Source organism: Heloderma suspectum, chromosome 6, assembly GCF_057233095.1.
Source record: "Heloderma suspectum isolate Gila_16-S chromosome 6, 16-S_ref, whole genome shotgun sequence".
In the NCBI taxonomy this organism is placed as follows: Eukaryota; Metazoa; Chordata; class Lepidosauria; order Squamata; family Helodermatidae; genus Heloderma; species Heloderma suspectum.
In genome coordinates, this window is record NC_139463.1 from 95,792,036 (window position 1) to 95,818,616 (window position 26,581).

At 45.8% G+C, this 26,581-nt stretch overlaps 1 protein-coding gene across 3 annotated transcripts in view; it reads left to right on the top strand.

Moving 5' to 3' along the window:
• Positions 1-26,307, top strand: part of LOC146341921 (serine protease 27-like) — a 32,913-nt gene extending 6,606 nt beyond the window's left edge. The window contains exons 2-7 of one of the 3 annotated variants that reach the window (XM_084805253.1): positions 9,633-9,753; positions 11,493-11,513; positions 15,453-15,618; positions 23,662-23,936; positions 24,264-24,424; positions 25,559-26,307. In XM_084805253.1, the coding sequence (XP_084661379.1) occupies positions 9,696-9,753; positions 11,493-11,513; positions 15,453-15,618; positions 23,662-23,936; positions 24,264-24,424; positions 25,559-25,789 (912 nt within the window). In that variant the 5' untranslated portion in view covers positions 9,633-9,695 and the 3' untranslated portion in view covers positions 25,790-26,307. Of the gene's footprint in view, positions 1-9,632; positions 9,754-11,492; positions 11,514-15,452; positions 15,619-23,661; positions 23,937-24,260; positions 24,425-25,558 lie in introns of all 3 variants that reach the window. The other 2 variants (XM_084805252.1, XM_084805255.1) reach the window with 2 other exon arrangements.
• Positions 26,308-26,581: the final 274 nt, after the last annotated feature.

Below are 26,581 nucleotides of genomic sequence, written 5' to 3' on the forward strand. Positions count from 1 at the left end.
CTTTCCACTTTTTCTCGCCGGGGGGCTTCATAGGGATCATAGAAAATGTGGCTCTAGTATCTTACTAGGGCTTTACAGTCCTTGCCACCAACCCTTACTTTTACCTTGGGATTCTCCCGAGCGTTTGTTCGTAGGGTGGTGGCCCTTCAGCTAGACTCCCCCCCACTGGAGGACCCTGCCAGCATTTGGCAGCCTTCAGGGTGAGTCTCTTTTCTCTTTTCTTTCAGCTCTGGACAATCTTTCTTCCAATGTCTCTTCTCTCGGCAATATGCACATTTATTGAGCCCCGGTCGGCCCTTTTCTTTTTTGCTCCCCTCCTCTGGTCACTTCTGTGCTCTCAAGCTGCGGTTTATATCTCCGCCCATGGTGGCTGCCAGCATTGCCTTTTCTTTTTTCTAGGAATGGCACTCTTTTCATGTGCTCTCATGTTCACCATAGCTCTAAAAACTTCATGATCTGGGGTCTGATAAGGCTAAAGCAGGCGGTGATATTAAGGCTTGCTTCAATTTAAGAAAAGCCTTTTTTATTTTAATTGTCCACTTCTAGTGGGTAATATTTTTGTTAAAGCTTCATACGGGGGCTTTACCCCTTTTTATGGCTACTATAGCCTCCCTCTTGTAACAGGCACACTTATCTTTTGGCTTGCCTGTTCTGCAGATCATGTTTTAAATTTTCTGTGCCATGCACCAGTTTTAACTCTTTGTCTTCTCTGCAAGTTAGGCTGTTTGCCATTGCTTCGACAGAGACTCGCTTGCTTAGATCTTCTTACTAATCTCAATGACACACATTTGGGATAAGCTTTCTTTCTTTTTTAAGCCTTTTTGTCTGCTACTTTCTTCTGCCTTCTTTTATACCTTTTTTATATCATTAAAATCTAACACCATGACTGGAAAACATTTGTTTTGTATAGTAGGGCATGGTGGAGCAGATCTAACCATTATACTGCTCCTCTGACTGCATGGTCAGGGCCCATCAAAATCAAGGGAAGGCTGTTCTCATACGTGCAAAGAGTTCCAAGCCACCATTTTTGCATCAGCAACTCCACACTGCATGAGTTTTGGCAGAGTGTCAGGTTTGCCTCTGAGCAAATGGAACGTCAGAACAGTTCAGATTTTGAGAAAGAGCTGGAACACATGGGGCAGGAACTTTCTTAGGCTTCAGAAACACAGCTGGGCTTAGAAGTATCACGGGAGAGTGGGGGACTCTTTCCCTCTCACCTCTTAAGTTAAGAGAATTTGCTGCCCCCCTTTTTAAAGGGAAACTAACTTTCGTAGTTTCTCTTTGAACTTTTTGAAGGCTGTTTCTTTTGTAGTCTGTAAATCTCTAGAAATTTGTATCTGTATGCTTCATTAGGGTAAATGAAATCAAAGCCCTGGAAATCATAGAATCATAGAATAGTAGGGTTGGAAGGGGCTTACAAGGCCATCGAGTCCAACCCCCTGCTCAGTGCAGGAATCCAAATCAGAGCATCCCTGACAGATGGCTGTCTAGCCTCATCTCCAGTGTGGGACAGCCCACCACCTCCCTAGGTAATGGGTTTCATTGTCATATTGCTGTAACAGTTAGGACGTTTCTCTTGATGTTCAGCTGGAATCCAGCTTCTTGTCACTTGAGCCTATTATTCCGTGTCCTGCACTCTGGGATGCTCAAGAAAAGATCCTGGCCTTCCTCTCCGGGACAACCTTTTAAGTACTTGAAGAGTGCTATCAGATCTCCTCTCAGTCTTCTCTTCTTAAGGCTAAATATACCCATTTCTTTCAGTCAAATGCAGCTTTTTATCTGAGTGTTGAAATCACAAATTAAACTGTACACTGAGCTGATCACAAACAAACACACAATTTACAACAACGGGAGTTTAAGGCTATGACAAGCCTCACAGTACTTTTTATGGCAAGTCTTTAACTGTCCAAAGTTCCAGTCTATGTGCAGAGTGCCTCTAACAAAGAAGGCTTTGGGCCATAAAGAAGGGATGTTTTTAACAAAAGCTCTGTGTCTCTTCATCAGTTCAAATGGGGAAGGTGTAACCTTACACCTCTTCTAGATTCCTCCACAGGTAAGAACAGAGCAGTGCTGCTCAGCTTTCCAGCTGTGATGCTTTTCTTGTTTTTGTTTTTTTGCAAATCTCACTCTTTTGTCAGGTCCTCACAGACACCTTCCAGCCTCTCTGCTTGCTAAGGCTAAACCAGCCACGGCGAAGGGGGGTTAGGCAAGTCCCCCTTGGCTCTGCTCTGAGTAGGCTGACAGAGATAAGCTTACACAGACCCTGATATTTTAAGAACTTGCTCTGTCTTTGTTTCTTGATTTTGCCACAGTCTTTAAGACGTCAAACAAATCTCTTTCTTCAGAAGTTGCAACGTTTTTCAACTGCTTTTGCTTTTTCTAACAAACTTGGATATGATGGCAGACAAACTGTCTCTGGAGGGCCCCCTCCCTCCCCCAACAACCTCTCCTCCCAACCTAACAGACCGAATAAGACCGGGGGGAGCTCAGGGCACCTTGGGCAGGGTCTCCCAGTCTTCAAGCTCCTTCCGTGGGGCTTGAATCAGGGAGAACAGGGGCTTTGGGCTTCACCTCGGAGCATACCATCATGACTTTACAATATTGAACTTTATATTCAACCTTTTCTCGCCTTCAGTGGATTTTGGTTGGCACTCATCCAAATGCTGATAACCTCACTTTCCCTGAGGCAAATTTATTTCTTACTACTTGATTCAGACACCACCCGGGGTCTCTTGCCCCTGTGGTCCTTTGCCAGTAACACATTTAAACATTTACACTTCTTTAACTATTGGGGATTCTTTCCGCACCAATTCAACCAACCATCAATATAGGCGAATTGATCCCATTGCCCATTATTCACCACATTTTTATATACAGCATTTACAAGATTTACACCAAAGGATCCTATGTCTGGCCAACTAATTCCAAATGCTGGCCATTCCAATTGACAGAGTGTAACCAGCTTGCCTTTCGACATCTTAGTACACGGAGTCTGACAAACCTCAGACGCTTGACTTTGCTAAAGTTCTTTAGCATGCATCCCAAGGGAGTGGCAGAGCTTTCTAAATGGGAGCTACCCGCCTCCATTGTGCCTACCTCTATTTGAAACCATACACGGAGCCTGACAAACCTCCGACACTTACACGGAGTCTGACAAACCTCAGACGCTCCGAAGGCAACTCAAACAGAAAGACAGAAGGGAAATCAAGTACTTACTCTGCCCAGCACCCTAGTGCCGTCTCTTCAGACCCGTTCAGCCTGGTTGACTCAATCAATGGAGTCCACGCCTTTAACCTCCTGGGTGTCCCGACCCCCGTTCTCTGGTGCTGTGGCAGACCTCAAAGGCGGTCCGGCGCGCCCCGCAGGCACCTTTGCCGGTTCTGTCGTTTGACCCCAGGGTGGTCCAAGGGACTCTTGACTAGCTCGCCAGTTTGTTGCACAAAATGCTAGTTTCGCCCCCTGGAGGCTAGTCCAATTTGCCCCAAAGAGGAGAGTCAACTTCAGGCTGGGTCCAACTCGATTTTATTGTTTGCAAACAGTTCGACAAAGGAGCTCACGCTCAAAAGCAGAGTCGACCCTGGGCAACCCCGCGTTACAGTTTTATCACCTCAGCTTGCATTCCTCAGCCAGCCTGTCACTTTGATTGGTTGCCAGCAGTTTGCTTGGCAACCTTATCTTAGGGTTACTATCTGCTCATTCCAGGCATGCGCAGCTCTTACAATACTACGTGCTGCTTAAGACACATACAATGGCTTTTAGGTTACATTTTTACTACAACTGCTTCCATTTCTTCCCCTTCTATATGCCAGGAAGTGATGGGGCCAGATGCCATGATCTTCGTTTTTTTAATGTTGAGTTTCAAACCAGCTTTTGCACTCTCCACTTTTGCCCTCAACAAGAATCTCTTTAGATCCTCTTCGCTTTCTGCCATTAGGGTGGTATCGTCTGCATATCTGAGGTTGTTGATAATTCTCCCAGCAATCTTAATTCCGACCTGTGACTCATCCAACCTGGTGTTTCTCATGATGTACTCTGCATATAAGTTAAATAAGCAGGGCGACAATATGCAGCCTTGTCGTACTCCTTTCCCAATTTTGAACCAATTGGTTGTTCCATGTCCGGTTCTTACTGTTGCTTCCTGGCCCTCATACAGGTTTCTCAGGAGACAGGTAAGGTGGTCTGGTACTCCCATCTCTTTAAGAATTTGCCACAGTTTGTTGTGATCCACACAATCAAAGGCTTTAGCATAGTCAATGAAGCAGAAATAGACATTTTTCTGGAATTCTCTTGCTTTCTCCATGATCCAGTGAATGTTGGCGATTTGATCTCTAGTTCCTCTGCCTCTTCGAAACCCAGCTTGTAGTTCTGGTAGTTCTCGGTTCACATACTGCTGAAGCCTAGCTTGTAGGATTTTGAGCATAACCTTGCTGGCATGTGAAATGAGCGCAATTGTACAGTAGTTTGAACACTCTTTGGCATTGCCCTTCTTTGGAATTGGAATGTAACCTGACCTTTTCCAGTCTTGTGGCCACTGTTGAGTGTTCCAAATTTGTTGGCATATTGAATGCAGCACTTTAACAGCATCATCTTTTAGGATTTTAAATAGCTCAGCTGGAAGACTGTCATCTCCGCTAGTTTTGTTGTTAGTAATGCTTCCTAAGGCCCGCTTGACTTCACTCTCTAGGATGTCTGGCTCAAGTTCAGTGACTGCACTATCACGGCTATCAGGGACATTCAGATCTTTCCTGTATAGTTCTTCTGTGTATTCTTTCCACCTCTTCTTAATCTCATCTGCTTCTGTTAGGTCCCTGCCTTCTTTGTCCTTTATCATGCCCGTCTTAGCACAAAACCTTCCCCTGAGATCTCCGATTTTCTTGAAGAGATCTCTAGTCTTTCCCATTCTGTTGTTTTCCTCGATTTCTTTGCATTGTTCATTTAAGAAGGCCTTCTTGTCTCTCCTTACTATTCTCTGGAACTCTGCATTCAGTTGGATATATCTTCCCCTTTCTCCCTTGCTTTTCACTTCCCTTCTTTCCTCAGCTACTTGGAAAGCCTCATCAGACAGCCATTTTGCTTTCTTGCATTTCATTTTCTTTGGGATGGATTGAGTTGCTGCCTCCTGAACAATGTTACGGACCTCCGTCCATAGTTCCTCAGGCACTCTGTCTATCAGGTCTAATCCCTTAAATCTATTCCTCACCTCCACTGTATATTCATAAGGGATATGATTTAGGTCATACCTGAATGGTTTAGTGGTTTTCCCTACATTCTTCAATTTAAGCCGAAATTTTACAATAAGAAGCTCATGATCTGAGCCACAGTCAGCTAATACCCTATTGTAACAAAGCTTAAATACATGTAACTGTTCTAACTGCAAATTCTTCCCCTGTAAACAAATGACAAATGAAATCATCCCAGATTTCTTCTTCTGCAACACTGTGAAAATCACATTTCCCAAAGAGTTGGAGGAGGGGGAGGAGGAGAAAAATCCTATTGCCTGCTTATATAAAATCATGGGGTAAAATCCAATATAAGTCCTACTTAGATTAGAACCACCACAATGAATGGGGTTTAAGTTAGTCATGATAAACTGAAGTCCCATTCAATTCAATGGGTCTGCTCAAAGCAGGACTTATGATGGATTTTACCTATGTACAGATCAGAAAATCTCTTACCCACCATCCTCTCTTCTTGAGAATTACCCAAGACTTGCTCTGGACAGAACAAAGAAGAGAAATAAGACCAGGATAAGGAAGGGGGAAAGAGCAAAAGAAGAATGGTGGCTGGAAATGGAGAGGGGCGACAAAGAATTCCCCAAGTCATGTGGCTTCTTTTAGAGGGATAGAACTTCAGAGGAATATGTGGGGAGTGGAAAGTGGGGGGAGGACAGTACATGTTGTTGTTCAGTCGTTAAGTCCTGTCTGACTCTTCGTGACCCCATGGACCATAGCACGCCAGGCCTTCCTGTCCTCCGCTCTCTCCCGGAGTGTGCTCAAATTCATATTCATATTCGTTGCATCAGTGAGGATTGTACATACCTCAATTAAATGTTTGAGGTGTGATGGCGGACACATTTTCTTGGATTTTTCTTTAAAAAGCTCATTTAAGCTGTGCCTGCTGATGAGACCATAGGATTCTCTGCACACAGCCTCCCCAACACTTACTGGAACATGATTTTACATAGCCCTACACCTCGAGTTCATATAATCTGCTTCCAGCAGTTATATGGGGAAAGTTAAAGGTGTGGGGTGGGGAGGAAAAAGTTTGTGGAGCCTAATTAAATCCTTTGCTTGGTTGAAGTGGGTGAGTTTTGCAGAAGCCAAAAGTTGCCGTTTGGGACAGTAAAATCAGATGCTGTGTGAAACATGAATATTTCACAGAGCTCTTCGTGCCCTTCCCCTCCCTCTTCAAACTTTTATTGCAAACAAGTTCCTAGCAACAGGTGTGTAAAGGGCAGATAGCAGCCTACAGTAAAAATATTCTATTTTTTTATGTAACACTAAACCTCTTGCATGGAATGTTCAGGTGGTACATTTTTGGTATTTGGGGTATTTCAGCAAATCTCAAGTTTCCCCCAATGTGCTGATACCACCCACTTGTTTCTCAGTGGCCCATTTTGCCTCCAGTCCTGTCATCACCCATCACCTGAGTTCACTGTTAGAGGGAGTGATAACTCCAGGGACATGATGTTTTGCTGCATGACTGTTTTTCCCTTTGATCATTTTTTTTCTTTGTTTAGGGAGGTGAGGAGCTAAATTTAGCTGTCTACTGTTTAGGACAGAATATTAGGCAGGGTGTATGTTTGAGTGATCTACAATGGCATTTCGTGCATTCTTTTAATGAGGGGAGAGTCCTTTTCTTTCCTAAAAAATATGGGCCTCCAAGTTTTAAAAGATATTTTTCATCTGAAATTTCCGTTGTAATTCTATGCAAATTTAATCCATTAATTAATTTATTACTGGACTGCACCTGTATTTAACAGAGTGGCAGCCCTAGTTCTCCAATACTTTGAACTGTTACATGGCTGAAAGTATTTCAGTACTTTCCCCGATCACAACGTCTTCATGTAGTTAAAGCATCACGCGTTGAATTCCACTATCTCATCTTAGGCCACCTCACTTCTATCCAGAACTCTGCTTCTTTTCTTACCATTCGTGCGAACCAGGTCATTGATTCCCTATCTTTTCCCAAGTCCAGCACAAGATTCTCATTCTTCCCTTCAAATTTCTCTATGGCTTTACCTCCCATTTGCTCTCCAAAAGCTTTGCTCCCCCTGCTATACGACTGTGGCTTTTGAGTCAGCAGTCAAAAAAATTCTTGCTCTCTCATATAGCTCTTCCCTTTTTTCCTCTGCTGTCTCCAGTAACAGCTACGTGATGCCACATCTCTTACTTCCTTCAGATCCCTCTTCAAAATCCACCTTTCCCATAAAGCTTTTGGCACAACCTCTGAGTCACCAAGCACCACTGGAACAAAGCCTAGGTATATGCAACTGTAAAATTCATGTTCCTGTGAGATCTGATGTAATGACTGTGGGTGAGAATATCAATATGGGTTTGCCTTAAAGCAACACTTGATCACAACCAGATTCGACAAAAGAATGTTCATCTTTCTTAATGGTCCAGGATGGCCAGAGGAAATTCTCTTTAGAGAAGCTAATGATTAGGAAATGATTCAAAGATTGCTCTGGAATGCTTAGGGGTTCATCACACGGGGACAGAAATCCACATCAATACTGGGACCTTCTTCATCCGGTTTCATCACAAGATTAGATTGGGCTCCTTTGCGCAGTTGTTTCTATCTCATTATGTTCTGTTCCTTACCTTTTCACGGGGTGGCTACTTTTCTGAGAAAAGCCATTACATCCACTAGGGGCATTGCAAAATTTCCTCCCTGGTTCCTGCCCCTTTCCCTCCCCTCGCTAATTACTGGTGGTTTGGTTGTGATTGACACACAATGCAGGTGGACAGCAACCTCCACTGAACTGCCCGAAGCCCGCCCCCGCAGGCACCAGCTTCCCGGCAAACTGCTGGCCCGCTGGCATCATGGACACTCTGTGTTGTGGAGTAAGCAGCCAAAGTCAGGAGCAAAAGTCAGTGCATTGCATTTAGTCATGGCATGGCAGCAAGCCAGCATGGCAGCAAGCCAACAGGTCAGTATACCAAAGGGATGTCAGAGGGATGCCACATGAATTTTAAATGGCATCGAATTCTGACAAATCCGGTCTGCGGAATCCTCCTCGGAACGGAGCGGCCCGGTCAACCCGGCCCAGAGCTCACGCAGACCCTTTTTTTTTTTTGTCCGCTGAACGGCGGATTTTACGAAAATAATTACGAAAAAAAATCCATAAATCGGAAATGGAGGAAGAAGAATGCGAACGGCTTTACCCTTTTTACGAGGCATTTTCCCTGTGACCTGAGGCTTTCTTTCACTGGGGCTGAGTCTTGAAGTCCATGGAAATCCTCCATCTTTTCTGTCTGTGGAGGTGAGGTCAGGTGAGATGAGGTGAGGTCAGGAGTCAGGACAGGTCCAGTGAGGTCAGGTGACCGGAAGTTATGTGGGGAATCCCCACAAAGGGCTTTACCCTTTTTACAAAAATAAATAGGCATTTTCCCTATGACCCGAGGCTTACGGAGACCGACGGCAGGCGCATGGAAAGGATTTTTCAGCGGTACTTATGGAATTATTTATGTAAGTTTGGGGAGCCGGGGGAAAAACAGGGGAATCCAGGGCATGCGGACAGCTGAACTGGGCAGCCCTCGGCTCTGCGGAATCCTCACGGAGCGGAACCACTGTGCGCGGATTCCAGGGGGAAGGAACGGATCACCTCCCCCCACCCCTGCGGATTCCCCACTGGAACTCCCATCAGTCCCAGCTGACTTGGCCAGTGGTCAAGAATTCTGGGAGTTGTCATCCAATACCTCTGGAGGGCACTGGGTTGAGAAACATAGAATCATAGAATAATAGGGTTGAAAGGGGCCTATAAGACCATCGAGTCCAACCCCAAGCAGTCCAGTCCTCGAGCAGCCTTGAGGAAGGCCACTTCCCTGGTAAATTTGTAAATAAACTAAATATTACACAATAGTATTAAAAATACTTTAAGTTCCCTGTGTGCTCTCCTCCAAAGGAAACCAAGCCCCAAACAATGCTGACCCTGGAACTTCTCTCCACTAGGGGAATCAGGGAGCAATTTAGTCCTGTGTTGAATTTTAGATTGTAAGACCCTTGGGGACAAGGGCCTGTAATTTTATTTTTTGTGGAGCACCAGACACATGAATAAAATAATAATTTCACTCTGCTTACAGTGGGTGAGAATATCACTATTCATAATTATCACATCATTGCTGCTGCTGCTGCTGCTGTTAATTTACACTGTTGTGTAGCTGCTAAGATCACTCAAGTGCTGCCCAAAGGATTGGCATCTCCGACTGGGAGAGGTGGGAGATCTCAGGATGAACTGAGGGAGCCAGGATCTGGGGAAGCTGCTGAGGTCAGAGGGACTGGGAAACATGCAAATTCTCCATAGCGTCCCCAGATTCAGATACTTGCATTATCCTTTCACCCTTGAGAAGGAATTTTATGGCACAGATACCAAAAGACATTGAGAGTGATGGAAAACTTTTATTTTCTAGAACTGACTGAAGCTGAACTACATAGAGGGCATTCAGAACGGGGTCACAGAAGAAGTGACAGCCATGCGAATTGCATCCTCCTTGCTGGCAGTATGGCTGCTGCAGGTGACCATGGTACAAGGTGACTGATGGTGTGGGGAGATGCTCAGGGGCTAGTCTAGGGTTTAATTTCTGGGAGAAAAGGTGTGGGGGCTCCTGAAAAGTCACATCTTTTCTCCCATCCCTCTGTTCAACTTTCCTAATAAGTAGGGGGCAGTAGCAGTGGTCAGAACTCTCCGCCTGTGAGATAGCGACTGGGTTCACAGGATTACCACAGCAAACCATGGCTTATTTAAGCCATGGCATGTTGTGGCACATGCCAGCTGCCCTTTTGAATATTCAAACCATGGCAGGCAGATTCTGTGTCCTGTTGTGTTGTACAAACTGGCAAGGATGGCTTATACAAGAGTTAAACAACCTCACATAACACTAAAACAACCCATGGGTGACGCAACAGTTGTTTAACCCTTGCATAAGCCACCCTTGCTGGGTTCACACAACACAAAAAGCCATGGCAACCATCCACCAGAGGTTGGATATTCAAAAGGGTGGCCAGTATGCACTACAACCCACCATGGCAATTGTGTGAACCAGCTCAGTTAATGAATGGAGAAGAAATTCAAATAAAACACTCCTTGTTTAAACCTCAGACAGAAAGCTTGTTATATGGTTAGTTCAGTTTCTACACAAAAGTTAATCAAAAACATAGTTCATGAACATAGCAAGAGGAAACCACCAATGGGTTTATCCATTTGCCCTAGTCCAGTAACCCAAAACAGATCTCACCAGACTTTTAACTTCATTTCCTCTGTCATGGAAACACTCAGGTGTAATCCTAATACAGGGGTTGAAGTCATGTTACTTTCAAAAGGGATAGGCAAAACTCTGTACCAGCTCAGAGGTACTCTCATTTTAGTTTAAATATCTGGTCAGCCAAGTTACTGTTCCTCTTTGAGGTGATGGGACAGCCCATTTGCACTGGAGGCATCCCTCTTGTACTCCTACTGCTGCTAAGTACAGGTGTGTAAAGGATTTGGGGGACATTGTCCCCCTGTAGTAAAGTGCCTGGCAGCAGAGCACTAGGAAATGACAGGGGGTTAGTGGAACTGATTGTCCAGAATGAAATCTTCACTGGGCCTGAGTCTAGCAGCTTACCTCCGACTTGGCATGTTCAAAGGCAGAGCCTCAACATTAAAAGCAGGTTCCAGAGTTAAAAACCTAATGAGTCCATGTTCAGACTAAGCCCTGTTTACATCCTGAGAATTTGCCTATGAACATACTCATTGCACATTTTTTCAACTTATTAGGTTCAGATTTGTCACACTTGGACAATCGTATCTCTTCATATTCAGCCATGACATGGACAAGTCTTTTGCCCAGGCATGCAGCTCTTTCACCCTTCTCTTTTCACCACAAGCCATGATTAAACTAAGTCTCTAATTGACCATACACTACCATTTCATGCAAACTGGGAAATTGTTATTACCAGCTTAGAAACAAGCCAGGGTATTAAACCAACTTCAGACCATGGTTAATATTCCAGCTTGTTCTGAAACAGGTAACCATAGTTTTCTAGTTTGGACCAAACTGGAAACTCTGTCTAATTAGGGACTTCCTGGTTTTACCACAACTTGTGCAAAGGGCTCCTTGAGAAAGCAAAAGGTTTGTTCATATCTCAGCTTAATGAACCAAGATATGATCATTCAAACCATGCCATTGTAGCTAGGGCCTTTTTCCCTTGTTCCTACAGACAATCTTATTTTGTGTGTCTCTTCTACAGCGTCTCTTACCTGAAATATCTTCCTGTTTTTATTTCCTCAGGTGTGGCTAGCTCAGAAGCAGGTAAGAGGTCCTCAATATAATGAAAGCATTTCTACACTGGGGGAGATGGGGAAAAGCAGAGCTTCTCAAAATTCAAAGATTATCCAATCTCAGCCCCTCACCTAAAACAGCTTCCTGCTTAATACACCACATATATTATTCTGTCTACTTCTGTGAAAATTCTGCAATATCAAGTACATATAGTGTAACTTTGTGACCCTGCCAGGTTGGAGGCTAATACACCATACATTAATACTCTTAGGGCGTAATCCCATCAGGATAGGAGGCCGCCTCCGAACTCAGAGGTGACCACCTATCCAGTGCAGGGCAGGAGAAGCACAGAGGGGATCATCCCATCCATGCTTCAGCAGTCCTGCATTTGTGGCTAGGGGCCATTCCGCGCTGCCTACGTGGCAGCGCAGGAGGGGGTGGAGGTCGGTTCTCAGGGAACCAACCTTGGAGTGCGGGCTCTGAGGTCGGTTCCCAGGAACCGACCTATCCTATGGCCATCTAAGCCTCTGACTAGCAGCCATAGGATTGCGCCCTTAGAAATAACAAATTCATATTAAGTAGATTCTAGCTTATCACAAATGAACAGCTGAACCAAACATGAATAAAAATAAGGTACCAGGTTCTAGATACAGCTACATAGTTCCAGTCTTCCAGAAAGAGTTTGATTACAATTTCCAGCTCCTTAAGCAAGAAAGCCAAGCCATGTGCTATAAGAAAAAGTGACACCCCCCCCCCCCGCCCCTCATTTGCCTTCCCTGGCTGGATCGATGCCTTATTTTATGTGTAGGGAAGAGCTTTTCCTAGCTCTAAGTATGATCATAGCTTAAGTAAGACCCACTCATCAAGCCTCTCCTACAGAGAATTTTCTTGCTCCCCTATCACACAGATCCCCAAAACAACAAACCTCCCGGCTCCAGTTTGGTCCCATTAAACTCTGATCCATCCATGGGGGAAAGTAATTTTTTTATATATATTTTTGCAACACAATTATAACAATAACAAACAACACCCCCAAAAAGCCCCCCAAAGTGGGAAATTCATATCATGAAACATATCAATATACAGTAATCATTACCTATGGGGGATGAGGAAAAAGGGGGCAAGCACAAGGAGGGGGAGAAAAGGAATAAACCTTTCCATTTCAAATATATACATTAATATAAGTAGTATATCTAAATAAGCATCCATACAATGTTGACAGTGGTAAGAGATATGCTCAAATGTAATAAGAGCAGTAAGATCTTCAGTCCATTGAGTGATAGGCAGTGGGTGTTTTTCCTTCCAGACTTAAAGTATGTCTTTTTGCCATGATAAAGTCTCTCAGTATCCACTTTTGCTGTCCATCTGTTAATCCCCACATCACAGGGACGTAGTTTAAAAGTGCATCTACATCCACTATTATCACAGATTTTTCAAGGACAAAATTTATATGAGCAATGACTTCCAACCAAAAAGAAGCCCCTTAGGACATGCAGACAGTTTATGCCTCAGTGAGGCATTGTCCTCATTACATGGTCCTCATTACATCTACTAGAGCTACCCAGCTTCTTCTTAGCAAGCCTCTGTGGTGTCCCTATATACACAAAAGATCAATTGCTGTTGAATCAATCTCAGTTCTAAATCTACAGAAATAGCATATATCGAAGCTAAGGCAACTTTCTGGTGGCAAGAGTGTTTTGGGAGAGAGGAACATCAGGGCCGAGAGCCAGGGAGTCTGTCATCACACACGTATGACTGAATATGGTCTCTTACGCCGAAATGGAACTTTTTCACAAATTTGAAATCCACCTGCAAATTAAAATTAACCCGTCCAAATTAAAGCTAAAATTTCAAATGTAGCTATTTCCAGCTTTTTCACCGTAACGTTTACACTCCATGGAAACAACCCCAGTCCAGGCTAGATCTGACATGAAGATCTGAAATGGCAGCCAGGTATGATGGGATGCTGGTTTTCAGGGTTTGTGTGTGCATCCACATTCCTGTCACCACTTTAGCCCTATGCATGAGCAGGAGAACATCTGTACAGGGCTACAGGTAGGGCCAAAATAATCATTACTTGAAAACCATATCTAGCAGCTACATCATTTTATCAGGTTTTCTCTAGAGTAGCACAGGGGCTCTGATCCAGATCAGGCCTGTAGTGGGGGGGCAGGGGAGGAAGTGTGAAAGTCACTTACTCCTACACTAGGGTACCAATTTTACTATAGAGCAAAAATAGGGGGAAATGAGTGCACCCTCTCTCTCCTGCTCATGCATGACAACCAGTTGGTTTTTAACATGTGAACAGGGCCAATGTGTGTAAGCTCTACACACGAGAAAGGGAAGCAGAGATGAGCTCACTAGCTCTACCCGTCACCATCCTCACTGCTTTCTACATTTGGAGCATGACTGTATGCAAAGAACAGCCTCCTCTATCTGTGGAAGTTCTCCCCAAGATTTTGGGGCTTTTCTACATGAGGCTTTTAACTTGCCACTTTACTGAGGCTTCTGCTTCTGGATTATTTATGGGATTACGATTGGCTCCTTTACACATTTTTTTTTACAGGGGGTTTCTTTCTCTGCCTTTCTATACGTTCTGTTACTGGGTGGTGCTGTGGTATAGTGGAACTGCAGAAATACATGAGGGTTTCATATCACTGTTCAGGATATGCCAGACTTTCTTCATTAGAGAAAAAAATGCTAAAATGGTTGCAAAGCACTGGAGGGGCCATGGAGGAGGATGACATCGTGTAAAGCACCCTTAAACTACCATGAGTGAGGAATCATGAGAGCACAATAAATGCCTTATGTAGAAAGGCTCTTAGACTCTTGATTCTTGAAATTAAATCATGATTATCATTAATTAAGTATTTATAATCCCATTTATCATACAAGTCAACTTGCAAGAAAGCAGATTCACATTTGAGAAAGGAGAGGACTGCCAACACTGTAATTATACAATTATAATGTTTAAAACCAGGGAAATCGTGCTTGCTAGCAACATACCCTCCATGCACCCACACTTGTCAGTGGTCAGCAAAGATGCCTCATGTTGTCTTGGTCCTGTATTACCTTATGAAGCACCTGGCTTTACTGCTCACTCTTTAACCCATCCTGCCAGCAACTGATGTAAGCAATAAACAATGCACAGGAGGATTCCTGTAGCAATACAATAAAATTCAGATGCTTTATAAGATAATACAAGGCCAGAAAAACGTGGGACATCTTTGCAGGTTCCAGGCACTCCATCCTCCCCATCTCCATTTGGGCCTGAAAGACCAAGAGAAAGTGTGGATGCATGGAAGGTAAGTTGTAAGCAAGCACATTTTCTGACACTGCACACGATCACTGATCATGGGCCACATCAGTTAAGGAATCAGCCTTAACTTCCAACTTCCTGGCTTTGAGGAGCTTGAGCCAACATGAAGTATCCTTCTGGTCTTAAACCAGCGGGGGGGGGGGGGGAATCATTGAATAAGCACAAGATTGAGCTTTTTGATTAATATGATTAAATGTCTATTTATTGTTCAGTGCTTCGGTGATGATTTAATGTGTTTGATCACAACTGTCTTTGCCTCTTCTATGTGTCTGAAGTAATTAATTGATTGGTTGATTGATTGATTGATTGATTGATTGACTGATTCTCTCTTTGGGGCTTGACACATTCATGCATCGGAGATGTTCTCATTGAATAAAGGGAGCCTTAACTTGCAAGTAAATATGCATAGGACTTGGCCACATCTTATGTTGGGTAATAATAGTGCAACAAATATTTATTAACTGGCCAGATTAAATTCTTCTGATTCCCAGGAGACTGGATCATTGGAAATGTTGTTTAAACATGCACACAGAGATATTTGGAGAATAATTCAAACTGAGAAATTTTGTTTGGTGGTGCAAGAGTTCCATCTTAGTGAAAATCACAAATCAAAATGATAAATCCTCTCATTTCTTTTCCTTCCTCCACAGCCTGTGGGCAGCCAAAAGTGACCTCTTCAGAGATTGTTGGGAGCCAATCAGCCTCTAACAGGTTGTGGCCCTGGCAAGCCAGCATTCTTCGAGATGGCACTCCTGTTTGTGGGGGCTCCCTCATTGCCCGGCAGTGGGTGCTGTCAGCAGCGCACTGCTTCTCTGGGTGAGTATCGGGCATCTGTTGCTGTGAAGCCGGTATGAAGCTCCGCCCCAGAGACAGCTGCCAGACTAGGCTAATATTCTGTGCCCATTAACCAACCACCACATGTCTTGGTCTCAGCAAGACAGAGTCAGACAGAGCTCTGAGGAGTTTTCAAAGGGGACGAAGCAGACAGCTGGTAAGCAGGCAACGGGGAGAAGGGAGGTTCAGGTCTGGAGGCAAGGTGGTGAGGAAGCGCAAGCAGGCAGTTTGTTGGTTGATCAGTCAAGGGGACAGGCAGTGCAAGAGCAGCTAAGGCTGTGCCGGATGGTAAATTAGCCAAACTGAAAAGCTGAGGCCCGTGTCAGCGGCTTTATAAGACTAGGAGGAGTGCTACTGGCCTCTTCTGCCACCTGACATCTCCTGAGCTGGCAGCTGTTGCCATACCATCCTCTAACTATGGCATGGGTAGTACTGAAGTGCAAGAACCAGCAGCCCCATTTTCTGGTGGTAAAGAGAGGTAAGGCATTAGGGCCCTGCTGCCAGAATTTGGGATCCCCTGCTGCTGGAAAGGGAACCCAATTGAGGAATAGTCAAGACACATTCCTGGATAGCCTGTTTTTCAGAAGAAAAAAGGAGGTGGCTAGTTCCTCCTGATTGCCTGACTCCCTGGATAGGAAGATTTTGAGTGGCACAGCTAATAATAGTTGTCCTCTCCCCTTTCCCCCCTCTTCATTGGTCACCACACACACCCTTCTCCCAACATTCTGAAGCAGGTGCTTCTCAGTGCTATTATAGCACCATGTTTAGTGTGCCCCCCAAAATCTTGTTTATGAAAAGAGTGTGTGCAGGGCAAGAAAATTACAGCTAAGCTTACTTTCAAGTGGCCACTGTAGCCAGTGTGGCATAGGGCAGGTCACCAGGGGTGAAGCCAAGGGGTCACCATGGGTGGAGCAGTCCTTTCCATCCCCAGCAGCCCATACCCTAGAAATGGGAACCTGAACCATAAGAACTTTAAAATCATGAGTGCAAAAGGGGGAAGGATCAACATAAAAGGTCTCCTTTGGACCCACATTTTCCCGTTCCAGCAACCATTCCTATTGCACAGACAGTCAAGTGCCTTTAAGATCATGAGTGCAAAATGGGGTGGGGGTGGGCACACAGCCACACAGCCACACATCAACCTCATAAGTGAAAGCCATTGCAAAAGTAGATACAGAGAGCATGCCTGCAACCCTGTGTGCAGGGGGTTGGAGGATGATGATGAATAGAAGAAATTCTCCGAGCCTTTGGAACCCAACAACAAGTGCTGAAAGCATCCAAAAATCCTCTCCTTTGTATATCCACAACAAAGCATCCACCAAGGCAGGCTTACTTAGAAATAACAGGAAGAAGCAACATGGTGCAAAATCCAGTTTATGCATATCTCCTGAGAATGAAGGAGGACTGGATTGCTTTAAAGTTCTTGTCCTCAAGAGAAAGCATGAGCAGCAAGTTCTGAACATATCCACAGTCCATCCTTTTGCCAAGTAGTAGTAGCAGCAGCAGCAGCAGCATTTCCCTTAGGAAGCCATCAGGAAGCCATTGCAAAACACAAGACATCCCCCATTCACACAGACACACTCACAGGCACCACCACCACCATTTACACCTTGGATTTACCCCTCCCATTCAAACTCACAGAAACACACGCACACGCACAGCCATTCACTCAGACTCGACTCAGGCACCCCCTCCCCCATTCACACATATACACACACCCCCTCACACAGAGAAACATACTCACAAGCACCACCACCACCCCATTAAGAATATAAGAAGAGCCATGCTGGATCAGACAAAGGATCCATCTAGTCCAGCATTCTGTTCACACAGTGGCCAACCAGCTGCTTGCAGGAAACCCACAAGCAGAACGTGAGTGCAACAGCACCCTCCTGCTCATTTCCCCCAGCAACTGGGGTACTGCCTCTGATACTGGAGGTAACACAGAGCCATCCAAAGTGGTGGCCCTCCAAAGCCATCCAAAGTGGTGGCCTTCCAAAGCCATCCAAAGTGGTGGCCATCACTCGTCTTGTGGTAGAGTATTCCATAGTTTAACTATGTACTGTGTGAAGAAGTACTTACTTTTTTCTGTCCTGGATGTCATGAATCATTCTCTCTCTCTCTCACACACACACGCACAGGCATTCCCTCGCTCTGCCACAATCGAATACAGAATTAGGTGTGCTGAAGCCCATTGATTTCAATCCATACTTAACTTGCATTAGCAGTATGAAAGGGTGCAAAACATTTCGTCCCAAAGAATGAAAAGCAGTGCTAGGAAATCCAAGGGCATGGGTGGTGATTATAGCAGAAGATGTTCACTTCCAAGCAAGTTTGTTTTTTCCCTCATGCTCCTACCTGAGCAAGTCAGCATCTGTCCCTCGGTGCTGAGTGGAACGGCTTTTTTCATTGCCATGCTGCAGGAAAGGCGAGGGGGAGAGAAGGCCGCCTAGAACCATCAGCTCAAGGAGCTCTGAGTGCCCTGAGGTAGCGGCTCCTGGCAAAGCCAGCAACTTCTCTCCCTCATCATGCAGACAAGCTCTGGGGTCTGCTGGGCTGGCCTGGTTCCAACTCCAAGGAGTCTCTGGAATTGCGTACACAAGCCAGGTGATGCAGGTCCAAACCATTGTGCACGAGCTCTTCTGTACAAGGACTGGGTATCTACCCTTGAGTGGAGGGGTCCCTGTGGGCTGGTGAAAAGAAATTATAATAGGATATCCTTACACGCAACACAGATAATCAACTGTTTCTTGAAGGCACCATGGTCCATCACTGCTTTGTCCTTTAGGGAAAACTCACCACTAATAATAACAGTAAGAATGAGGGTAGATGCATGCTAATGATAGCATTTTTAAAATCCTTTCCTTTGTCAGGCATTGTCTGTACAACCCGTGATATGTAGCAGCTCAGAAAAAAATGAAGCTGGCTTGCTGGTGGTCTCAGGGCCAAACTAAATGTGATAGTAGAGATCTGTGATTGAATAAGAGCTTCAGAGGGTGGGATGGATTCAGATTGGGATAGTAGCACTTCCTGACAAAAACTGGAGGGAGAGAGGAGGAAAGTTTCTTCTTGCTCCATTACAGAAAATGTACAGGCACCTGGGGGAAGGGTGACTTGTATCTAGGGTGCTCCCAGCTGAAGCTTTTATTGTGCAATCAAACTGCCTCATTCATGGAATTTTACAGGGGAGGGGATCCAGCTGATGCCATCTTCCACTTGTAGCCTGTCTTATCCCACTGGTTCTTCTGTCTTTTTTCTTACTGTGGAAAATCCGTTAAGGAAGATCTGTTAAATAAGAAAAGACAGAATAGTTGCACTATGCCTTCTGACTGATGTAGGGATTGGGCCCAGCACCTCTGCAGATGTGCCCCAAGAAGACATGGGAACTGATTCTGAGTCAGACAGGCAAGTGGAAGGCATTGCCAAGGCATCAAGGTTGCAGGAGCAGAGGGCCAGTGAGAATAACAGTGACAGAGAGTATGAAGCCCAGCTGCCATCCAGTTATTAGGATGGCAGCCAGGCCGGGCCCTCTCAACCCATTGGAGCAGAGGCTCCTAATGAAGAGGAAGACGGGGAGGGAATAAGAGACCCAAGAGTTAGATGTCAGATGAAAAGGGAGGAGCAACGCAGGGTCATGAGGCACTCCAAGAGATTTGCAGGAACAGAGGTGACTGTGTGAAAAGACCCACCTTGAGGGTGGGACTTCCTGGCCTACTCAGTTTGAGAAGGGGGATCTATAGTAATCAGCAGCAGTTTAGTAGCAACTCTAATTCATTATCCCGGGGAGCTACCTGAAGCCTACTCTATTATGCGAAGCCTGCTAGGAAAGCTTGTCACTGTCACTGACTGCTGCATGAGGATATTGTCTGTTAGGGATGTCAGAGAATTCCGCCACCGACTCCAGTGAAGCCGGATTCTTTAGAATTCTTTAGAATCCGGCCCCCCGGAATCCGTGGCAGAATGGCCTCCCCCACCCCGCCACCCTGCAGAATCCCCCCGGGACAGAACGTACATGGCAGCGGATTCTGCAGCTCCGGCGGATGCAGCGGCAGATGTGGCAGTGGCTCCGGCTGGTCTCCCTCCTGGCCACTGCCAGGCTCCTGCGGCCGCAAATGGCGGCCGTCGTAGCGGGCACCATTTGCATCCTTCCAGTAAGCCATGATTATCACGGCAAAGAGCAGGGGAGCAAATGGCGGCCACTTCACCATTTACGTCCTTGCAGTAAGCCGTGATAGGCTACGTAAGTATTTACATAGCCTATCATGGCAAAAGGCAGCCACACAAATGGTGTAGTGGTCGCCATTTGTGTGGCTGCCTTTTGCCATGATAGGCTATGTAAATACTTACGTAGCCTATCACGGCTTACTGCAAGGACGCAAATGGCAGCCGCTACAACGGCTGCCATTTGCGGCTGCAGCAGCCCGGCAGCGGCCAGAACTCCAGCTGTAGCCGGTCCTGGCCGGCGGCTCCACAGAGCCACCGCAGAGCAGAGCCGGCTAGGGAGGATTTGGGGGGGAGGGACGGAGCACCTCCACCCTACCACGGATTGACTGGCACAGAGCCAGGTAGGGATTTCGTACATCCCTACTGTCTGTAGCCAGAGACAATACCTGTATTTATTTATTTATTTATTTATTTAGAATATTTCTCTTTTTTTACTTAATTTTTATTCTACTTTTTATCTTTATAAATGAAATATTTATTTAAAATATTTCTTGGCCGTCTTTCAGGGCAGAAGCCCTTCCAAGGAGGCTTACAGCAATAAAATACATAAAAACAGTTACAATATTAAAAGTGATAAAAACATAAAAACAATAAAAGTAAAAGCCAACAATAAAACCAGCAACAATGTTAACAGCAGTACCAGCAACAATAGCAGTCATATCATGAGAAGGCCAAGGTAAAATAATATGTTTTCAAGGCCTTCTTAAAAGTCTGCAATGACGGATCATGGTGGACCTCTGATGGCAGCTTGTTCCAAAGGTGTGGGGCTACCGCAGAGAAGGCTCTCTCACATGTGATCACCCACCTGACTGCTCTCACGGGTGGGCAAATGAGAAGGGCCTCTCTTTCTGATCTTAAAGTGAGGGCAGGCTGATATGGGTGAAGGTGGTCCTTCAAATAACTTGGTCCCAAACCGTTTAAGGCTTTAAAGGTCAAAAGCAGTGCTTTGAATTGGGCTCAGAAACGCACCAGTAACCAGTGCAGCTGGCGCAGTGTAGGCGTTGTATGATCGAATCACCCCACCCCCACCAATACTCAGGCGGCCGCATTCTGCACAAGCTGAAGTTTCTGAACCATCTTCAAAGGCGGCCCCATGTATAGCGCATTACACTAGTCCAGTCTGGACATGACTACTGCATGGATAACTGAGGCAAGGTCCATCCTCTCCAGATAAGGCTGCAGTTGGCTTACCAGCCTAAGCTGATAAAAAGTACTCCTGGACACTGCAGCCTCCTGGGCTTCCCCAGTTAGCTCAGAGTCCAGGAGGACTCACAGATTGTGCACTTGGTCTTTCAGGGGGAGTGAAACCCCCTGTTTGTAGTTTGCACAATAACGGTAATTGACTGGAAACACCATTTGTCAGCTTGACTACAAAGAAAGCCTGGTGCCAGGCATGGCACTATTGATAGCATTAGGACCCTTCCATCTGGACTCATTCCTGGACCGTACAGGAGGAACTGTTTGAACACCCCTCCCTAAGTGCCCTGAAACAAGTGCAATTCACCGAGTCCCAGCCCCTGATTTTTAAAGATGCTTAGAGTGCAATCTTATACTCTAGTTAAACAGTAGGGATGTACGAAAGTCACTTACCTTTTCACGGATTCTGTTGGGGGGGGAAGCCTCCGTCCCTCCCCCAGGAATCCTTGACGGGGGGGGGAGGCGATCCGGTCCTCCCCCCTGGAATCCTCGACGGCCGGCTCTTCTCCGCAGTGGTTCTGCGGAGCAGCCAGCCAGGCCAGGGCCGTCCGCAGCCAGATTTCTGGCCGCGGACTGGCTGGTGCGGACGCAAATGGCGGCCGCCATAGCGGTCACCACTTGCGTCCAGCCAGGGAGCCATGATAGGCTATGTAAGTCTTTACATAGCCTATCACGTCTGGGTAAAAAAAAAAAACGGCGTACGCAAATGGCGGCGGCTATGGCGGCTGCCATTTGCGTTCCTTTTTTATTTGCCGTTTTAGTCTACGTAAATATTTACGTAGACTAAAACAACGAATAAAAAAGGAACGCAAATGACGACCGCCGTAGCCGCCACCATTTGTGTACGCCTTTTTTTTTTTTTTTTTTACGTAGGCTAAAACAGCAAATAAAAAAGGAACGCAAATAGCACCCACTACGCTATTTGTGTTCCCCTTTTTTTTTCGCCGTAATAGTCTACGTAAATATTTACGTAGACTAAAACAGTGAAAAATAAGTAACACAAATGGCGGCTGCCGTAGCCGCCATTTGCGTACGCCGTTTTTTGTGTGTTTTTCTCCAGACGTGATAGGCTACATAAGTCTTTACATAGCCTATCATGTCTGGGTAAAAAAAAAAAAAAAGACCAGATTGGAAATGGCGGCCGCGGCAGCTGGTCGAAAGACCAGCCACCAAAGCCGCCGCCAAAGCCGCCACTGGAGCCGCCACCGTCCGGAACATCTGCCCCAGGTAAGTCTCATCCCAGGGGGGATCCGCAGGGGGGCGGGGGGGTGGCAGGCCGTTCCGCCACGGATTTCAGGGGGCCAAATGCCAGTGCATTCGGCCTCACCGAAATCCGTGGTGGAATTCTCCACCATCCCTATTAAACACTGGATGAGTTGCTATAGGATTCAGTGAAAGCTCACCAACACCAATGCAACTTGAAGACACTGCCACCTTGGGGGATATGGCATGGCCATGATCGATACTCTGGCAGAACTTAATAAGACAGCAAAGCTGTTTCTTTTCTATTTCTTCCTGCTGTGTTTCCCCCTCCTGTCCCAGGCTGAGCTACACTTACCTGGTTTTGTCCAGGGACATCCGTGTGGGGGGAGGCGCTCTGTCCCTCCCGCCAAAATTCTCCCCGGCCGGCTCCGCTCCATGGTGACTCCATGGAGCCGCCAGCCAGGGCCGCCTGCAGCCGGACATCCAGCCGCTGGGCTGCGCAGGGACGCAAATGGCAGCCGCCGTAGCCACCGCCATTTGCGTCCCTGTCTTTTGCCATGATAGGCTACATATATATTTACGTAGCCTATCATGGCAAAAAAAAGGAACACAAATGGCGGCCGCCGTAGCCGCCATCATTTGCGTTCCTGTGTTTTTGCCGTGATAGGCTACGTAAATATTTACATAGCCTATCACGGCGAAAGACAGGGACACAAATGGTGTAGCGGCCGCCATTTGCACACCTGTCTTTTGCCGTGATAGGCTACGTAAATATTTACGTAGCCTATTACAGCAAAAAAACAGGAACGCAAATGGTGGCGGCTACAGCAGCCACCATTTGCGTTCCCTTTTTTGCCGTGATAGGCTATGTAAATATTTACATACCCCAGCACGGCCTCTATAGGGACGCAAATGTAATCCCTGCGTTAGCTGTGATAGGCTACGTAAGTATTTATGTAGCCTATCATGGCAATAATGAAGAAGCAAATGGCGGCCACAGACGCGGCCACCATTCGCAAAGCAACATGAACGGCACCAGGTAAGTGGTCCATTTTGCATGCCTTTTGCGGGTTAGTGGGGCAGGGGGCTTCGTTCCGCCACAGATTTCAGGGGGCCGAATGCACTGGCATTCGGCCTCACTGAGATCCATGGCAGAATTCTCCAACATCCTCAGGCTGAGCACATATTGGATGTTGCTGTTCCACCGATGAAGCAATGGTGTGGTTCTCCAACCCTCCACTGTAAATGGGCTATAGGATTGCTCTGCCCGATTTGATCAGATCTCCAGTGTCTCGTGTAGTCTAGCCATCCGTGGAACAGAGGCCAAGGTCTTGCTTGTCTCGCTGGAACCCAAAGCTCAGCTTAACAAGCTCCTGTTGCATGTTGCTTTTGTGTTCACAGATTCATGAACCCTTCTCAATATGATGTGCTGCTGGGTGCCTATCAGCTCAACAGGCCCATAAAAACCGTGGTACTATCCAAAGTGAAACAGATTATCTCACACCCTGACTTCAGTGGTAGGCTTGGTACCAGTGGGGATATTGCTTTACTTAAACTGGAGGCTCCTGTGGAATTCACCGACTACACCCTCCCCATCTGCCTGCCAGACTCTTCTGTAGAGTTCTCTACGAACGCAGACTGCTGGGTCACTGGATGGGGAGCTGTTCAAGAAGGCGGTGAGGCATGTTCTTTGTGGTGCTCATTCAGACTTTCCTGACTTGCATACCATCAGTGTTCCTGGTGCTCTAAAAGACAAAAGGGGGAAGAAACAGCTCCCTTCCCCGAACACCTTACAGTCTCAAAGTTGCCCTAAGGAGACAAAAGAATCATGGTTGAGGCTTTTGGATACGGGGCAGAAGGTTGCATAGATGCCCAAACTGTGGTGAATGTGCTTCTGCAGTGCACTCATTGCCAAAAAAAATATGTATGTCTACTCAGTATGCATGTGAAGTGTCCTTCCTCTGCATTCCCTGACCACATTCCACCCCTCTTTCCTACAGCAGGGTTGCCAGCAACCCTCCAGGAAGTCAAGGTGCCGCTGATAAACCAAACATACTGCGATACTGTCTATAACAGTCGCCCAATTCAAGGCCTGTGCAAGGATCCTATTAAGCCTGATATGGTCTGTGCTGGTTACCCGGAAGGTGGGAATGGCACCTCCAAGGTAGGATGCTCCATAACCTGTTGTTTGTACAGCCATTGCCTGTGGTTGATGGGCACAGCCCAGAAATCGACAGAACCAGCTGCAGCCTAGTTGAATTCCAGCATGGCCAGATGCAAAAGACGACAGGGCTCCTGCAACTTTAAGAGCTGTGTAGAAGAGGAATTTCAGCAAAAGTCGCTTGTGTGACAGTCAAAGGTGCAGGAGCCCTGCCCTCCATTGTCTCTGGCGACCCTCGTTTATTCACAAGAACCTATGGTTCAGAAATGTACTCTGAGAAACTGAGATGAGAACAGGTTTTATAATTAGTGCTGTGCCAAAAATGTATTCTGCATTTTTCTCAACCACTCTCATTCAAGTTGAGAGCAAAGAAATGGCTTTCGAAGACATTTTCAAAGGAGAAAAATGATCATTGTTTGAGCTGGGAGAGGGTACTGCCCCACTCTTTGGGCTCTCTGATGTTCCAAAGGGAAAATTCGAATAAGAATACACAGGGATCGGAAGGCCACAAATTGGAGGGTGAATTTAACTGATGGATTTGCTGCATTAGCAAGAGGTTGGAGTAGATGGCCTTTGAGGTCCTTCTCAACTCTGTGATTCTTTGGTGCTGGTGGTAGTTCTGGTGATGATATAGTATAGCTGTCACCTGATAGAATGAAATCTTAATCATATGGTTTGGGGCTCAATTAATTAATTAGGTAATCAGTTAAATCTGTACACATTTGTATGTGAGATAAAACCATCAGTACTAAGGAAATAACGTCCCTTCCTTCATTTTTAAGTGATGATGCACGAATCAGACACCATTATGGAAGAGACATTCCCCTCTTCACTCGCACACAAGAGTGAATGTCTCTTCTAAGCTGGTGCTAGTCAACTATGATATTTATCTTTACTTGTATTTTTTTAAAAAAAATTAACCAACAATTAACAACTTTTCCAGTAATTATCAATCTTCAATGGTAGCCCATTGTGGGGAAGCTGAGAGTTGGCTTGCCTGAGGCCACCTTATGAGTATGTGGCCAAGGTCAGATTTGAACCGTATTCTAGCTGCCTCACCTGCTCAGCATTCCAAATTTGAAGTCAGAGTGTGTGCCAAAGACTTGGGTTTTCTCTCATCATCATCTCCCTCTCTAGGGTGACTCAGGGGGACCCTTGGTTTGCAGACTGAAAGGCGGTTGGACCCAGGCTGGGGTTCTGAGTTGGGGAATACCATGTGCCCGACCCCACTACCCTGGCATCTATGCGTCAGTGCTTTTCTATGACAAATGGATCAAAGAGACGATGGCTGACTGGAAGAACCATGGACTTCAAAATGCCCCTGCTGTGACATTCCTCTCGGTGTCTCTTGCACTGGCCTTCCTGTGAGACAGCCATCTCTCTGCTTTCATCCTGCCAGCTAACCGCATGGAATATCGTCATGCAGGGTGCTGCTGCAACATAGTTTACATACTGTATGTCCAAAATCACAATATACGATGCAGTAGAGATTCAGGGAACATGCCATAGGAAAATTCCCTCCTAGAAAAGTTTAAGCATTTTGCCCCACCAGAGGGAGCGGGGAAACCTGTCCCTGCACTTTCCACACTAGCCAGCATGAGCCAGTAGGCCTGTGAATGAGGTGTCGGTAGTTCAACCACATGACTTCCCCTGACCCTTGCTCTCTCCGGTTATTTATTTTTATACTTCAGATACTGAAAGATTGCTTTGTCTTTTACATACAATTTTAACATTATCAATCGATCGTTATATAATATTTATTACTGCTTTTACACTGGGTATGATTCTTTCTTCTTTTTCTCTCATATTTATTCCCTATATATTATAATTAAAAATGGAATGCCCAGAACCATTAAAGATTGACCAAATTGGCCAATTGACCAGTTCCCTTTTGTTGTTGCTGTCATTTATTGCCTTTCAGTAAGTGCTTTATTTGGGATCTTTTATGGACCATGTAAACAGAATGCACCTTCTTGAAATGTTTCAATGAAATATAAGGAAAGAGGTTGTCCTATCAACCCATCGTTTGCCCCGATCTTCATCTCAATATGGTAGGAGTAGTAGGACAGCCCAATAATAGGCCTTGTATTTTGCTGGTAAAAGCCATTGAGAAATCATTCATTCTGTGGAAAAGTCAGTCCCGCACATACCTACCTGGAT